Source organism: Botryllus schlosseri, chromosome 3 (assembly GCF_051294905.1).
Source record: "Botryllus schlosseri isolate E-star chromosome 3, Bs_hap1, whole genome shotgun sequence".
NCBI lineage: Eukaryota > Metazoa > Chordata > Ascidiacea > Stolidobranchia > Styelidae > Botryllus > Botryllus schlosseri.
The window spans coordinates 34,358,801-34,376,983 of record NC_137238.1 but is presented as its reverse complement, the minus strand read 5'-3'; the positions used below and the strand labels follow the sequence as shown (position 1 = coordinate 34,376,983).

The window sequence follows — 18,183 nt, the reverse complement described above, 5'->3', positions numbered from 1 at the left end:
GCGTGTCTAGGTTGGCCAGTGGCCATGCAATATTTTAAATGCAACTGTCTACATCCTTTTCGATTGGTGAATTTAAACTTTGTCGTTTGAAGATCACTGGAAGATCTGACACTGGTTTTACCGAAAAAGGAATTGCATCAATTCAAGCGATTTAAACCGAAACGTGGTTCTTAACCTTTAACATCACAGGGAATCCTTATACGCTCATCTGAAAACCTTGGGGGGTTTCACAAATTTTTGTTAAGTCATGCGAACAGAAATATACCACATCACACAGCTAACAACACATCAATACATTACTAATGTATAGACTACCGGACCGGTGCACAAAATGAATTGTGCGTCAGTAGAGTGTTCAAAGAACAAAACCATGAAAATATGATTTTTGCACACATTTATTGGAAATCAATGTGACTTCTGATGCTTCCTTTTCAGAAATACAAGGCCTTGGAAAGGGCCAAGGTATTGTTCGGTCGAAACGCAACTGCGTGATACCAATTGCTTAATTTCAAATCTTCAAGATAGAATCGGTATTTCAGGATGGACTTGTGATTTTGAACCCCAATCCCTCCTGTGTAGCCTATATCACTGCGCACGACGTGCCATCAAAACAGTTGCAAGTCTGCTACTGATTGCGCCTAATTGCCTGTAGTTACTGATGAACAAAACGGGCGTTTCATCACGATTCATACGTATGAGTTGAGCGTGTGTCTTGACCTCCAGCTGAACCCTGATACTGGATCAGTGAGCCATTTCAGTTCACGGAAACCACTGGAATAGATCTTTATCAGAATGGTTGATTCCCATCTTAAAATTTTCGAGGACTAAGAGAGCTTTTTGATCATCTTTTCCGTAATTTCGACGAACCTTTTCCTGTCGATCTGCTCGTAGTTAACCGAGGTTTTGGCGGCTGCGATGGCTGTTTGGTAAACCTCTTTCGCTTTTGAACGTTGCCCGGTAGCGTGATAGGCCAGTCCGAGGTCATAGTGTAGCCACGCGTATCTTTTATACGTGGCGGCGCTTTCTTTAAAATACCGTACCAGTAAATGTATACCTTCTTTCGCGTGTTCGATGCTCTTTTTATATTCACTAATTCGCAGCCTGATCGCGCATAGATTGACCAAACAGCTTGCCTCTTCCAAGGCTCGGCTTTCACAAGGAATTGTTCGTCTTAAGTCGTCAAGTAAATCCTCCATGTATTTCACTCCATAGTTCACTACGATCTTTCGATACGAGCCGCCAACGTCTACCATCGCTTCGTTAGCGCGGTAAATATCAGCTACTCTATCGCCGATCCATTTCGGCTCCTTTCCCTGGTCTTTTCGCTTCTCGTGTTTCCGTAATTCATGAGATATTTTGAAAAAAATCACAGCCCTGGCGTAGCACTTGTCGTTGTACATTGCCGCGGCCATTTTGAGAACTGTGGAAGATGATTTCGACTCTGCATTGCAAATGTAATCCTGCAGATTGTTCGTGGATGAATGCGCCTTTTCGCTCTGGAGATGCATCTCGCATTCCGTTACTTTCAATAAAATGTCAGTGTTTACGGCCCCCTTCAAGTCCTGAAGCTCGGTTAACATGGCACGAGCATTTTGGAAGCCGATCTTTTCAAAAGGACTCTTCAGAAGCTCTAAAAATATGCAAACTGAAATTGCAACTCGAATGACAATGTAATATGTTGACAGAGATTTACAGTGTTTTCAAGATTAAACTATAGTGCCCATGGGCGATAGTATACAGAGGTATTCTACTCAAAGTGCGTAAGTAGGCTTTCTCGAATCGTTTTGATTATTATATATTATACTTCTACAACACAGTTTTCAGTTCTTTTTTGGCAAAATTAGGCCTAGAATAGGCTACTCAGTACACATGTTATACCAGTGACGTGCGGTCCAATGAGGCAGGTGAGGCAGTGCCTCACCTGTTGTCTGTGTGAGTAAGTGAAAATCGTGAAAACCCTCGATGAGTCGATGATTTATTGATGTTTTACATCGATGTTCATAAATAACTAAATTTGAACATTTTTATCATCCAACATCATCAATTTGCATAATTATTATTCAAAAATACAGCGCCAAACGTAAGGTGAGGCACAGGTGAGGCACGGGCTGGTCGTGCCTCACCTGCGACAATGCAATTCATCATAAATAGCTCGTGAATTCATATTAACTGGTATCAATCGAAGGCTATCGTGATACTTATTCCGAAAATCCAAATATTAACAGTGTCAGAGCACCAGAACCCCCTCAAAATCACCAATGAAGATGAAATTCGGCTTTATTACAGACAATGCCATCGCAGAGAAACAATGGCCAGGTGAGGCACAAACGAATCTGCCTCATGCACTATTCGCTAACAATTGGACAATTGAAGCTCAGTGAAACGCGCTATCGATTCCGAAATACAACAGTCTTGTAGCTAGGAATTATATAGTAGCGACGGCCAATACGCAATGCGGAGCCAATACATTCCTTTATTTATGTAGCTGTTATATATTTTCCATCCATAGCTACGTTAAATTGTGGTATGTGATAGCTCCTTGCATAAGCTACATTGTCGTTGTTTGTGTCCTTTATGCTGTGTTCGACTGCAATACCTATAACCCCTAATTGTGGTATGTGATAGCTATACTTACATAGCCTGCGTTGTCGTTGTTTGGTCAGTGGTGCCACTCCTAGTTATTTTACACTAGATCTAGTCTATTTTGACTTGGCCTAGTACATTTTCATTCGAAATTCGGCAAATCTAGTGTTTTTTTTTACCAAAAAAATTTGTAAGTAAGGATGCTATTTTCATGTGCTTCGAATAATTTATACCGGTACTTGAAGAGATAGTAATTACTATCCGTCTAAACTTGCCCATTTAGCACAATAGCGACCAGTCCTACGTGTATGGTAAAATATGGAATTGCAACGGCTATTAGTGTGCACAGAAGATGCTCTCTATGGCCGCTGCTATTGTTACGTGCGTACGTGATTGTGTGTGTGCTTGTATGTTGGGGGAGGGGGGCGGGCGTGCCTCACCAGCCATGAACCTCACCGCACGTCACTGTATTGTACGTACTTGGTTATGGTGGATAACACTTCCACCATATTCTAGGGTTGATTACTAGCATTCAACTCTATACGGAGGAAAACACGAACCACCTAACACAGAGCCCATGCAGGGCTACTCAACCATATGTAAGAATAATTTACAGTCATACAAATGTAATACGGCATAACTACGAGCAAAATTCGTGAAAGAGGTAGTAGCAAAGACAACGGGCGAAATGTATTTACTGTTCTGCTAGTCACAACGTGTGGGAGAATTGGCATTTATTATTTCTTGCTAGTTCTTTAAATATAGGTTCTAAAGTAATAAGAGCTGGTCGAAGGCAGTGGTGAAGGTTTCACTGGTCAGTGATCAATGGTCATACAGACGCGAAATCTATTCAATATAAAGTTCGTGTTCGAAGACGCGAACTCGAAGCTCCAAAAGTAGACCCAGACATAGTCAGAATTTACGCTGCTAATTTGCGAATAGCTGGATAATGGATTTGGTTTTTTAAAATGGAAACGATCCGCATTTGAACCGCAGCCAGCGAGAGACTTGACTAGCCTATGAGTTTCAATAATGGTGAGCTTGGATTCCGCAATTAACAAAGGTTCGCTACAGATTGCGTATATAACACCAGCCAAAAGATAGAGGTTTAAAAGCATGTAAAACCTATCGATTAGACACTATATGCGTAGCAATACATACCTTCTAATTCCTTCATTCGTTTGCGCTTCGCAACCCAACCCAGCTTCTGTGGCTCTGTACGAATTGAATGGATCCTGATTTACGCTGAAAACTTATCCAACAAGTGATCAATAGGGCAAGTTTTTGTTGCAGTCAAATCCGTGGAAAGTTGCATTTATTTTTCACTAAAGTTGCACTAAAAAGTTGCATTTATAGACAAGATCCTTGAAATTATTAGGGTATGAGATACTAGAATCGATCCGTATCCAAGTCACTGTAGCAAAACTGAGTGTTGCCGACTTCAACAAAATCAATAGCCTGAAAAAATTGACCCAGTGAAAATATGATTATTGGTGGTCTATCATGAATGTACGTCAAATCAGAAAGGACCTCAAAAACTTACACGACAGTGAAATAATCAAGCGATCTATTTACATATAGTGCCAAATATTTCCAGTAACAAGTTAAGAGCACGAAAAATTGAAAAAACTTGCAAAAATTTGCATGAGAAATCGAAAAAAGTTACAAAGAGTTGCATGAAAAAATGGAGAAAAGTTGTAAAAAGTTGCAATATAAGAGTCCTCCAAACAGCCTAAAAACCATACTACATAACTTCTGAAAATATCTGGAAGCTGCCGGAAGCTGTAAAAAAAGTTGCAAAAGTTGCAAAAAACTTGCCCTAGTGATCAATATTCATTTATTCGTTTACGATTTCTTCGCCACCGGAATATATAACGACCTCCATACGATTTTAGAATTGAAAATGGAATTCTAAGAACTTTCTCCGGAACTCAATTTTACTGCGCAATCCCTGTTCAGAGTGGGAACATTAGAATACTTCCATCTTTTCCAAGTTAAAATAGAATAAGAAATATAGCCATGGATGTTTTCAAACTTATATTACAATTAGAACTATAGTGAATTCGCGAAAACTTGAAAATTACCTCAGGCTCAGTTCATTTCAAGCCAGAGTTCATTTTCGTAAGCATGAGAATGGCAAATGTCTGTGCGATAAATTTTTTATAGCTACTGTTATTTACTGCTATGTAATCGAAAGCGGGAATTGGATATTGGACTAACCTTGATGCCGGCGGTGATCATTATCAGGTCGACTAGTCCTGCGATGTGTAAACGGCTCTCCAACCTCATCTGGACAACCTGCAACAACATGCTACAAACATAAAGAAATTATGACATAATCAGGAATGGAATAACTGTAAATTACGGGCCTGTAACCAGCACACGTTCGTATCCAACGGAAGTTCTATACTCTGCTATATTGTCATGTTAATCAGGTAAGTGAAAGTTTTGACTCTAACACCTTACGTATAGGTTATGGTTTTTGCAGCTGTGTGTGGTCACAGAATTTTGGGCAGAATCTGTCTGCATATAGAATATCAGTAGTGATGATGTAAAATCAACAAAGCAATGTAGTTTACGAATTCAAGTGTCACTGTGATTATGGCTACGTGGGAAGAACGTCAAAGCGCTTGCAGGAACGCATAAATCAGCATGTCCAATTGTCCATAGATTCATTAGAACACGCTCGGCGAAAAGCTCACCCTTAACTCATCCGCTCAAGATTGATGCGGAACAATCAAAGGCCATAAATTCTGCGACCGGATAACACTTGTTGACTATTCCCGCCTGTGAGAAAAATTATCAAGACGACAGATTTCAGCACATACTCGGAAAGGGTCGTTCACACTTTCATTTGTGTGCCTTGGAGTCGACTTTTATCAAAATACACCAGCCAAGGCTGTATACCAACAAAAAGAGTTTGTGTATCATCTAAAAATAATACATTGAATATTGTCGTATTCGACATTTCATGCTGGTGACGTCATATTTTGTGCTACGATTGTTGATACACGATGTTCTTTTGAATTCTCTACTAGTTGCTGACGATTACCCCTGACGAGTGTCAGCCAAAAATATTCGGGTTCATTTTAATATGAATATACTATTCAATGATATGAATGTGTGTGAAGCATTCCATGGAACTGTATGAAAATTATCTTATTACAAATTGCAGACTCATCCCAAGTCACGATTGAATCGGTATTTACAATTCTTTCGTAGCCGTCCTTTTGTTCACCATATAATTTTACTGGTGCGTGAGATGAACACGTTTTAAACAAGGGGCATGTTTTAAACGTGTTTGTTTTATATTGATTTTCGTCTTAACTGCAACCCTATGAATACCCAACGCACCAACAATGCATAGTCATAGTCAGTCATAAAAACTCACCAATATTCAAAGCATTTAGACCGGAGTCTTGGCTGGTGTTTAAGATGTTTACCGTCCCCATAAAATTGTAAATATGTCTGATCTGATCACCCCCCATGACGGTAACGTCGCAGCCTCCAAAGTTCTGCTCGACCGCGGCTCCATCGGCCAAAGTCGCGGTAGCTGTATAAAGATATGTAACCCGCATTGGAATTCGGATATAACACACTGTTCTGCTGATGTAACGAAACTATATATGCATGTCCAATATCGAAGCGGTAAGCAATTTCAAGAAACGAAAATAACACCGCTCTTAACGAAGTGGCCTTAACATGATCGCACAATCCATACTCGTCATATAATGAAAACACGTATGACTTGGCTACCTGTTTGCATATCTCTTTCAAATATATTTTCCAGGCGCTTGAGAAAGAAAAACTATGACTGTCACAAGTATTACTGTAAATAGAGTTGTCTTATATACATATTCTCTAAATCCAGCATGTTCGTAAGATACCAGGTGAAGTTGATGCGGACATATAGAGGATTTGAACGCGTATCATAATCAATATTGTCTCATATGTAATCCAATTACTTCATCAGTTGAAAATGTCGAAAGATAGTAGTGGAACGAAGAGCTGATAATGAGTAGGTCTATATAGAGCTACAATATTGGGTTGCAATTTGCGATCGTGGATCAGGGAGTACTAATCCAGCGGAATGGTGTAATTGTGAAGAATTCATTCTTATAAATAAAATCTGCCAGGCTGATTCTGAACCATACTGCTCATGTTATATAATTATGCAGAGATGAGGATAAATGTAGCAGAGGCTGATTTGCCGGACAATGCTGATCATAACAGTAAAATCAATACCTTCATATGCCGTGGTATATCTCTGTTCAAATACAAAGACAGGAGGATTTTTATCAATGATGACCTGACGAATCGTTCTACACTCTACAGCAGGGGTGGGCAATTATTTTTCTTCGCGGGCCAAATGAGGAGCAGGAATATGTTGGCGGGCCGAGTCAGAAATTTTAGAATATCCACCGTATTGATTTTATTTCTAAATTGGAAGCAGTGTATCACACGAATTGGTGCTCAGTGGATGTGTTGATATTGAGGAATGACAAAGTGGCGGTTAAGTACCCAAAAAATATCTATTTGCCGTCATATTTAAAAACAATGTTAAACATGATACATTTTGAACTCTCTTTAAACACCTATCCGCGTTTTTCTATCAATACCAGCCCCCATCGAGATGCACGATGCACGAGATGCCTTGTATGCCCTAATCGCGCGAAGCGCGGAATCTTTTCATGATTCATGATTCAATCGGTCAATAATATTGATAATTGCAAATATATTGCCATATTTTTTAACCTCTCTCAGCCCACGTAATGGCCTACTCAGTTTTACCGCTAGAGCTGAGTGTGGTACTGTCTTGGAAATATTCGGGAGGGCCCGTTATTATAATTACTTCGCTACATGTTGTTATTTCGTGACCTCCTGTCTGCTATGTGAAAATATATTGAGTTCGCCGAAGCGTACCAAACTAAAAAGACTACCCCGATTCCCGATTGGTATAACTTCACTGGCAAATATAGCCTATGGACAATTGGACTTTGTGGTTTTCGGTCAACATAAGGGCAATCCTTTTCGGCCATGGTTTTCTCGCTGTCGAGTTTCGTTCCCTTTACTTATTTAATTTGATCAGCAGCTGCAATTGCAGTGCCTTCTCGGAATCCCGTGTTGGCCTAAAGTTCATTTATCTTGGTGCGTCGTGATGCGGTAATGGCTAACGCCGAAATGCCCATTCTAGAAACCATTGAATGAAGTGGCATAAATTGTCAAAAAAATACCCTATAATTCATGCTCACTCATGAAATAATTTTGGGCGTCCGTCGAGCTCGCCACGCAATTTGGGGGTTTGAGGTACGGTAGTTACGGTCCTAAGGATAATATATAGCTTATTGTCTTGGTAGCTGGTTTCTGAGAAGTGTACAGCTTGCCGAAATGGCCTTGTTGATTAGCGAAGGTTGCACTTATTAACCATCTTTGAACTTCAACTTTGGCTTTATTTTTTTTGACATCCTTTATGGTGGTGATATATTCATAGAAATCATGGGCATTGAATCACTTGTTTCATGAATTATGGATTTGGAAACGCATCACGTAACAATTTGAAACACGGACCGTGTAATGCGTAATGTGACAATGGTACCAAAGAAGGTTTGGTGACTTCTTGTGACTATAATTCCAACGGCATAACTCGCTACATTGACTTTAGTTTTAATTTGAATTAAGCATGCGTAATCACGGTATGTTAATGAACAGGCTTGATGGTAAACGAATTTCCGGTCCAGTTTATACATCGTATGGTTTTAGTCCACGCAGCAACACTAAAAATTAGGTTTGATATTTTAAATTTCAAGCAGCCTTTCGCGCGCCGCACAGAATCGCTCGGCGGGCTGCATTTGGCCCGCGGGCCGCACTTTCCCCAGGCCTGCTCTACAGGTAGCGTTACAATTACCGAGTTGAAAATTGCGGACAAAGGTATCTTTCATCTCCCCTGGCTATGGCCCCGCGCACATAATATTTTTGGCTCTTTATATCTCATGGTGGGATATCTGGGCCTTCTGTGCAGAAACTATACGTTTGTTGCTGAATCTTTCTAATCCAGTGGTTCTCAACCTTTTTGTCTTCGCGGATCCCTTTTGGGCCGTCGCGGACCCCAGCGGACCCCCAAAGATTTAGATTTAGTTCAAGTTTAGGTCTATTATCGTGCAACCGTCATCTGTCCTGTGCAAATATCAGCTGTAGGCTAGTGATAAACCGCAACAAAATGACAATTCCTGAAAATAACATCATGGCCTACTATTTATGTAGAAATTGGGAAAACTTTTATTATTTCAAAACAAATTCTGTAGCAAAATTTCTTGAAATACGCGGTCGTCTATTTGATATGAACGAGTGCCAAAATTCCACTTCCACAAATATAGGTGGTAGCGAATGTAATTATAACGCGCAACGCTTCCGTCGACACTTTTGAGTATGATCTCAACAGATATGAAATCGAAATTGAGAAAGAGATATTTAACGAACATATAACGTCCACCATAGTCACTCCTATCTTGCAGCTCATCTTATTGTTATTCTGTAATAGTGGTTATGCATATCATAAGAGAAAATGGGTTTTTGCAAACAAATTTTATCCAAAACCCCAACAAAACATTTTTAAACAACAATATGTTTGTAGGCTATCGGCAATTTGGAGATTGAAATGAGTTTGCACAGTAGAATATTTCATCTCGGACTGTCGTGCTGTATGTTTGAGTTATGAAATTTTAGCAGTTATGAAGCGAAAGTGTCTCGTGATTTCTTTAATTAAAAAATACAAATTCGGTTATCAACAATTTTGCAAATTTGGAGGTCTCGCGGACCCCCTGAATATACTTTGCGGACCCCCGGTTGAGAACCACTGTTGTAAACGGACGCAGGCTATGGCACGGCTCACTGTCGCAAGCATTCGAAATACAATGTATGGTACGCTATCATATCGAGAGGAATTAGTATTTATCTATTCATTACAATCTGGAAATACTTTATATATGTGCTGAAATTATTTTTTTAGACCTCCACGTCAATGCTGATCGCACAATTCCCATTCCGAGTATCTAGTCATTGTGATCTTAAATCGAGCTGCAATGCTATTTAAATATAGCTGATTCTTGAACTAAATTGATTACACGTTGATGAATTCTAACTCGCTGAAAACGGCGGAATGAAGCTTCGCCCTGTCTTGTCTGTCACCCTATGCTGCAATGCAAAATTGCTTGCCAGCTAGCACTCTTCATCATATACCTGGATCAGAGAAAGTAAACGTTGATCGATATTAGAAAAGTGTAAAATATATATTGGCCAAGTCCGAACTAGTTTCTATGTACAAATATCAGAGACTTAAGAGATCGAAGTAGCTTATCTAGTAAAATTCCAATTGTCAATAAGAGCCGCCACATGTGGCCAATACTTCGATAATAGTTTCGATGAAAAATATACAGGCCTAATTAAACCGAGAACAAATAGAGTCGTAGATTCTATTTGATGTTACTTGACAGCACTGTACGTTGACTGAATGGTAATGTAGTGCCATCTAGCGGACAGTTAAACTGTAAGTGTTAATAGCGACTAGTGCCCTTATGGTTCGCCCATCGGCCATCAACTGTATACTGCAGGAAGGGGAGGGGGGGGGGGGAGGGGCCGGGGGGGGGGGGCGAACCAACAATGCATCTGGAGGCTGAGTTTCACATTCTGCCAGTGCACCTTTTCTCAGGAGTCACAGTTCTCGATTAGCGTTCACTTGTATTGTCTGGTGGTCTAACAATCGCAATGTCAGTTTGTCATGTATGAATCCTTACCATTACGCAATTTTGCCGCTAGCAGTTTTGAGATCAAGTCAGTGACGTGAGGTTCATGGCTGGTGAGGCACGGACCCCCTCCCCCCCACACACACAAACACAAACACACGCGCACGTAAAGTAGCCTACCTGATAAAGAGATCCAAAATGTGAATAACAACAGCAGCGGGTATAGAGAGCATTTTCTTTGCACACTGATAGCCGTTGCAATTCCACATTATACAATAAATGTAGGACTGGTCGGTATTGTACTAAATGGGCAAGTTTAGACGGATAATATTTACTATCTCTTCAAGTACCGGTATAAATTATTTGAAGCATAAAGCAACGACAATGCACCTTATGCAAGTAGCAACCACAATTTAACGGAAAATAAATAACAGCTACATAAGTAAGGGAATGTATTTGCTCCGCAGTACGTATTGGCCGTCGCTACTATATAATTCCTACAAGACACTCAAGAGTCAGGACTGTTGTATTCCGAAATCGATAGCGCGTTTCACTGTGCTGCGATTGACCAATTGTTAGCGTATAGTGCATGAGGCAAATTCGTTTGTGCCTCACCTGGCCATTGTTTCTCTGCGATGGCATTGTTTGTAATAAAGCCGAATGTCATCTTCCTTGGCGATTTTGAGGGGGTTCTGGTGGTCTGACACTGTTAATATTTGGATTTTCGGAATCAGTGTGGCGATAGCAATTGATTGATACTAGTTGTTATGAATTCCGAGCTATTTATGATGAATTGCATTGTCGCAGGTGAGGCACGACCCGGCCGTGCCTCACATGTGCCATAACTCTCCTTTCGCGCTGTATTTTTAAATAATAATTATGAAAATTGATGATGTTGTATGAAAAAATGTTCGAATTTAGTTATTTACGAACATCGATGTGAAATATCAATAACACTGGTCAACACATATTTTTAGGCAGACAAAGCTAGAGTGGTTTGGGGGTTCTGAAGGGCACTGAAGGGCACCGCTATCTCTCTTTTTTCAAGTCACAGATTTATAGTCACGAATCATGTCCGGGTCCTATTTTTCTCATCTTACTTCGGCGATATTTAGAACATCGCATTCGGCATGGGACCTTTGTATCCCGCACTTGGCGAAGAGACAAATCGGAATGAAACATTCCAGACCAGTTTATTGTTTATGCAGCTCAGTGGTGCCCCGGTAATCTGATGGTCAAGGAGGGGCAACGCGGGAGTTCTATCAAACGACTACTTCAAGTTGTCCCGACTCCTTCCAACCTTTTCATGGTATCGTAATCTAGGAGAGTTTGGAATTGATAAAAATAAACAAAATTCGCACCGGCAACGCAGTCATCGAAGCGTGTCATATATGCCGATTGTTCTTTTATGGAAATCTTTGCAATCGTCTGGTATTTTGCTGCAGGTGTTCTGACTACGAAGGAGAATAGCAAATCATCGCAGTGATTTCAGCTGGTGGTCTCGTGCGATAAGCTCAAGCGTGCTGTCTTTGCCGCAATCCTAAGATTGCATATATGTATTTATTAATCTAAATAAGTAGCGTGGGCGTTTTGACTTACCGTACACGACGATGCTTATATAAGTGAGTGTTGCAGGGGAATTATACAGTTCTTAACTAGTATGAATTCAAATAGGCGATGTACTGATGTAGTGACACTGTCGTACATTATGGTGGCTTGTGTCTAGTGAGATAGTGGAATGTAGTGAGATTGGCTCTACGGCCAGAAATCACATACCATAATAGAAAAGCTCTCATGTATATACCTCATATATATTCATTCTATAGTGGTGGCATATAGATGCCAATAGTGGTGGCATATAGATGCCAATAAATGAGGGAGATTATGAGTTCTACTTTGCATACAATCATATATATATTCATTCTAGAATAAAATGAGGTGCAAGAGATGATTACTTTGCTTTCATTGTGTACCATACCATGCAGAATACAGCACAATCATCTTCAATATCGTCATATGCACAGCATATTAAACTATATGCTTAATGTTATGTGACATGACGTCCATGCCCCTTTACACTAACAGACCAATCGTGTTTCTCCTGAACCGGAACCCTTATCAATATGCAATTGTGCATTGGCAGCATTGCTGTCTCTTGTTAGGGATCATAGGTTTAGAGGATTGAGAATATCTCATTCTCATTCTTGCTTATTGCTTGTAAACACGATGTAGTAAAACTAAGAGAGGGTGTGATTATGAGATACAGGGTATAAGGAGGTGTGCCGGATCGCAGAAGGAAGCGCGTTCTTGATATGGTGCACTTATGGAAGTGTTGAACCTGACTGCTGATCGCTGATCATAAGATAATTTTGTAAACTATGGCCAGAAATGATATATTTTGCTCACAAATGGGCGTCCTTGGATCATATGCGTGGAATTTATCAGAGGGCTGACATCACTCATATCAGTTTTGACACTGAAAATGTACTCTATCATCATGTCCCAATGTGTAATAGTACAGAACTTTTCCAGACCTGACTTCGAAGAGTAGGCTACTATCAAACTATATGTGAGATACACAGTGATTCCAGTTTGCTCTGATTACTCCATGCTGTGGCTCGTAGTTGGCTCGTTATGGTTCCTATTATTGTGTCTTCACAGCCCAGTTATTTTTCTTTTCTCGGTCTAAGGATATTTCATAAATTTTCTTAAATCACGAGTTATTAAATTTACTTGATTGAATATATAATCGATTTCCATTATGAAACCAGGTGTTTTGCTGTATGTAATGGTGTGTTAATTTCGAATTTGAGTCATGTATCTGTAGCCTACTTGTTTGCTATTTTACAGATTCAACTTTTTTATGTTATTTTGTATGACATATAGCCAACTATCTCATTCTCTAATAATACTGTGTTTCGCATTAGTTTAGCCCATGCTCCATCACACTTTGTTATCAGACAAATTAACAGACTCGTTGTTGCGCTGGGATTTACTGCTGGGGCAAATCCTTGGTTGGTTGATTGGCTTTCCTCCAAACAATAATGTACTTGCATAACTTTTAATAAATAGACATAATTGTATGTACAGTAACCGGGAAGTACATTGGGTCCAGAAAGTGAAATATTTCTTTTGTACTATTACAACTACTGTACGATCACAGGGGCTGGGTGCCGTGATAATGTTTTAGTAACCACTGGGCTACTAGGCTAAATGTATTGTGCTGATAATAATAAATCAAGTAATTATAGATGGATCTTAATCTTAAATAAGCTGCTCTAAATTCTGAACAAGATGGAAGTTATCATTTGTATGGCATGAGAAGAAGTATGTTAGTAGAGTAAATAATACTGATTTCAGAAACAGGTCATTACCATTACCACTACTAATACCAATCAATTATACCAGATGAATGGTCGCAGGGATATAATGTTAAATATGTCACTTTACATGGTGCGAGAATTAACTAGGAGCCTAGCGACGATTCATTAGGCCGTAGTTGTAACTCAATAGCTTCAAAGCTGTTATCTACGCCTTTGAAGTCTCGACCCAAACCACTTAAAAGTACTTATCTGTTAAAGCCATTGACAGCCTCACCACCATCTGAACATCTTCTATCTCGATGGGTGTTGGAAATGAGAGTCTTGTGAAGCGTATTCCTAATTAGTAGTAGCATTCGTCACGGAATTGAGATTCTTGATAAGTGACTTCAAAATTATCAATATATCAAACCTGTTCTGATTTTATGGAAGCTATACATTGTTTATTGCAAGTCATGCAGGTATTTCAATTGTAATGTTATTTGTGTATCTGTAAAATGTAGGCACTAGGCAGGCGAATCTCAGTACCCGATAATATTCACAATGTTTCGATTTCCTTATCAATACCTGGATTCTTGAAATGTCATGTATTCTTACGAATGTCTATATCTGCGGGTTGAAATTGACGTAATCGTTCATGACGAAACTGTCACGCCTTACTCGAGCGATTTGGATTGACGTAACGATTTATCTATTAGTTTATTGCGTTTTGATTTGAAAATTATAACAGTGACAATTTGTTCTCAATAGTTACTTCGGCGTTTGGTAACCTCGACTAGTGAAAGCCTTGATGTGTATGTCTCTACAACGTTCGTATAGGCCTATAGTTTTTCTGTCTTAGTTGCCTGCTGATTCACCAGGAAAGATGTGTGGGAGTGGCGCAACATAGATTACAAGTTCTATTCTGGTCTAGTATTATTGAGTATGTAAAATGTGAATTAAAATCAAGGACAGGACTTGAATCGCGGATTTTTTCTAATCTCTCTTGATATACAGTGATGTCATTTCTCTACTAGTTGCTGACGATTACCCCTGATAGGGTGTCAGTCGAAAATATTCTTGTTTATTCAATTATATAGGCTACTGATGTTGAGTACCTCCAAGAAGCTCTTCACTGTAAATTTGAGAATTGTTTGTTAAATTATTTTGCCCGGGAAACACCGTTTATTTTTTGATGTACCCTAGAACAATGCATTATTTCACGTGTTCTAACACTCTTGAAAGCTTTGCTTTATGAATCGGTCACATTTATTAACCGATTAGTTCAGCTCTGATATGCAGGCCAACTTATTTGGACGGGTGAACATAAAATTATATAGCATCGTTAATGTCGTAAAAGCTACGAAGTATATGATCCTGGATAATTCCAACAGCCAACTACACACTTCACCCGTTAACTATTGTGACATTTATGAGTGAACCATGTATTCATGCAATGTGATTGGTACTGTTTGTGGGCATCTTTGCATGCCTGAACATTGACAAGTTTTCAAATGTTCATGCAAAATATGAGGAATATAGACTTCTTTTCTGTATGTGATGATTTGTATCATTATATCTTAAGGGCATCGTACGATAGGCCTAATCATCAATTCATCGAAATATTTTGAAATCAAGTCATCATTATTCTCCATGTACCAATGTACAGTATATTGGGTGTTTTTGTCTGTATTATAAAAATATCCGCTAAACTCTATTTTCAACAGACTAAACCTCTCTATTTTAGATACAGCAATATCAAATCTCACTTCTGCTCATGTCTAAGCATACAGTTCATTACTGGTATAATTCTCTGTAATTAAGTATCCAGTTCACAAATTGTCAAGTATAAATAAAAGCCTACGCCATCATACAATGAAAAATCTGTTTGAATAGGTATTTGGTTAGGTCTTGCTTCGTGACATGATTATTACCTAATTCCCCGCCACAGTCCTAGAGCGTATGTGTTTGATTTGATAACATACATTAATGTTAATATTTAACTAGCCATATCCTTAGTATAAATTACTTTATTGCTAAATATAACAGCTAGTGATAAAAGGCTTGAATGTAGGTTGTAAATCAGGGTCATATGACAGCACTTGTTACTTACGTAAGATATTGCTAAAGTCTATTGCAGTGGTTCCCAACGTGGGCGATATCGCCCCCCAGGGGGCGATTTGGCGATCTAGGGGGGCGAAAATGACGAAGGGGGCGATAGGGGGGCGAAAATGGACAAAGGGGGCGACGGGGGGCGAAAATAGCGAAGGGGGCGATGACGCGTCAAAACGGCAGACCTTTTTTTTTTTTTTTTTTTTTAGTCATCCACCTAGCAATTCGGAGAGAAAAAACGATATTCGCAGCTCTGAGCGGAGAAAGATGACCCTTTTTTTTTTTTTTTTTTTAGTCAACCCGCCGGTGATTACAGTCTGTATGCCCAATTATCGGTGCACAAAATTTTGGGGGGCGATGATTGGTGTTGACCTTGAAAAGGGGGCGATGGGTCGAAAAAGGTTGGGAACCACTGGTCTATTGTGAAGTGAATAGGGTTGGTCAAGGCTATCTGTATAGTAGATACTAATATGCAGTGATGTTCCGCACTCCTTATGGCAGTGAGCAAAATTTTATATGATTGTAGTATAAAATCCATCTACAATGCATAAGTATTTGATGGTTGATGAGAAAGTTTTGATGTTATGTCACAATTCTTCAATGCACGATGTAGCTTCTTCGAGTTCTGAGAATGTAACAGATCAATGTTGATACAGCTTCTCGCTTTGGAATGTCCTATCCAATATCTAGGAACACTTGGCCGTATTATCTACGTCCATTATCTATGTCTTGTTTACATTTGGAATTTGAACGTTTGAGAAAATGCAGATGGGAAAAAGGTCTAACCAAATATTATCACGATGCCATCCATACCACGTTGATTTCTGCTGAGGTATGCTCCTCTAAAGGTACACAATTGATGCGGTTTTGATCCCCGCTCAGCTGTAAAAGGTAAACTTGCTGTGCTGTCAGCTTCGGGGTATTGAGGTGCAGTCAAAAAGATGGATTGTAGTTTAGTTTTAAGATTTCAGTGATAGGTCAATCACTTAGAGAGGAGTTTTCTGGTGAGCTATCACGGTGTGTAGACATGGTAAATAAATGAATTTTTTAATGGTATACTATTATGGATGAGGACGCGTTATCTTTAGTAGATTGTCAGTGTCAGCCTAATGTATCTGTGTATGCTAATCTGTGCAGGTGTCTTGACCTGTTAGAGTGATAACCACAGAATTAATGCCTCTTCATCTGCTCCACCATAATATATCAATGTACTTGATAGGGTAATACCCACTACCCTGTAGGCCTATACTGTTTCATAATGAATAATGAGTACAGTGCCCCACTTGAACTAAGTACCCATCAGTTCGGTTAGAGTGTGCAATGCCTGAAAATGTAAACATGTGTTGTTTAATATTTTATGCTAGGTCAGGATACAAATTGAAAAGTTAACTTGAAGACTTGGTTGTCATTTCCAGGCATATATTGTCAAGATATTTCAAATTTGACAACTAATGGGTAGATTTTGACTGAATTGTTCCAATTTAGGTAAACGCGAACTTGTCTAGACACGTTTCCATATTAGGTATAGGTTTGTCAATTTTATATGATCGCAGTAATCTGCGCAATTTGCTACTCGTGGAACGGAAAATATGATCTCGTGCCATGATCTCACTTATGTTAGATTAAGGTTGGGTTTGATTAAGCCTACATGTACGATTGTCTTCCTTGTTTCTGACTTGTTCATTTCCTCTGAAAACACGCTGCAGCCGTCGGATTGTAGCCCGGAGCTATCAAGTGTCGGTTTATATTGAAAAATTATTTTCTCATTTTTCTGGCATGCGAACGAATGGTGACCGTCTGCGTAATTGCCAGCGAGCATAATTACCTCACAAATTTTTGCTGCGCTGATGTCATGTGGTGTTCTTGCCCAAGGCAAATGCGCAGATGTTGGGGATTATCGTTATTGCAAGCTAGCGGCATATAGGCTACCACATTTTTCTGAATAGGCTTGGATTAAAATTGATGCCGTATTGTCACTGTCAAACTGTAGCTTTCATACTTAACCGACACTACGTATAGTAGCCTACACATGATACTACCTGTTACAGTGTTGATTTACGCATAAGGCAATGATAGTTTTGGCACTGGATTTATAAAATTCTTAACTTGCCTGCTGCTTTGTAAATACGGTAATATTCAAATTTTCAAGAGTGTAACATTGCCTGAAATAGGTTGACTTCAGTTTTCATCTGTCAGGCATTTCTAATCTCTTTCACTATAGCAGTGAGATTTGTATCGGCACTTTGCACCATATTTATGATCTATCTGCACGCAGAGATTAGATTAAAATGAAAATTATAGCTACACTACACAGTTTTTTTTTTTCAAACTTGATTAGAATTTGAATTATGGCGACACAATTTTATCCAAATTAGATTAGAATTAGAATTATTGAATTTGCCAAAAAAAGACAACAAAAATAAAGTTCAGTTCATATCAAACATAAGTTC

General features: G+C 39.3%; 1 protein-coding gene across 2 annotated transcripts; it reads right to left on the bottom strand.

The window, feature by feature from the left end:
• Nucleotides 1–377: 377 nt before the first annotated feature.
• Nucleotides 378–6,790, bottom strand: LOC145436390 (uncharacterized). Of its 2 annotated transcripts, XM_080313733.1 has the most exons (5): nucleotides 6,340–6,790; nucleotides 5,975–6,136; nucleotides 4,804–4,881; nucleotides 3,745–3,798; nucleotides 378–1,630 (listed from the first exon to the last, which is right to left on the bottom strand). In XM_080313733.1, exons 1-5 carry the CDS (start codon nucleotides 6,347–6,349, stop codon nucleotides 825–827), a joined length of 1,110 nt encoding a protein of 369 aa, XP_080169859.1. In that variant the 5' UTR covers nucleotides 6,350–6,790; the 3' UTR covers nucleotides 378–824. The 2 variants fall into 2 exon arrangements, with proteins under 2 accessions (XP_080169859.1, XP_080169858.1); XM_080313732.1 differs by lacking the exon at nucleotides 6,340–6,790 and having other exon boundaries at nucleotides 5,975–6,331.
• Nucleotides 6,791–18,183: the final 11,393 nt, after the last annotated feature.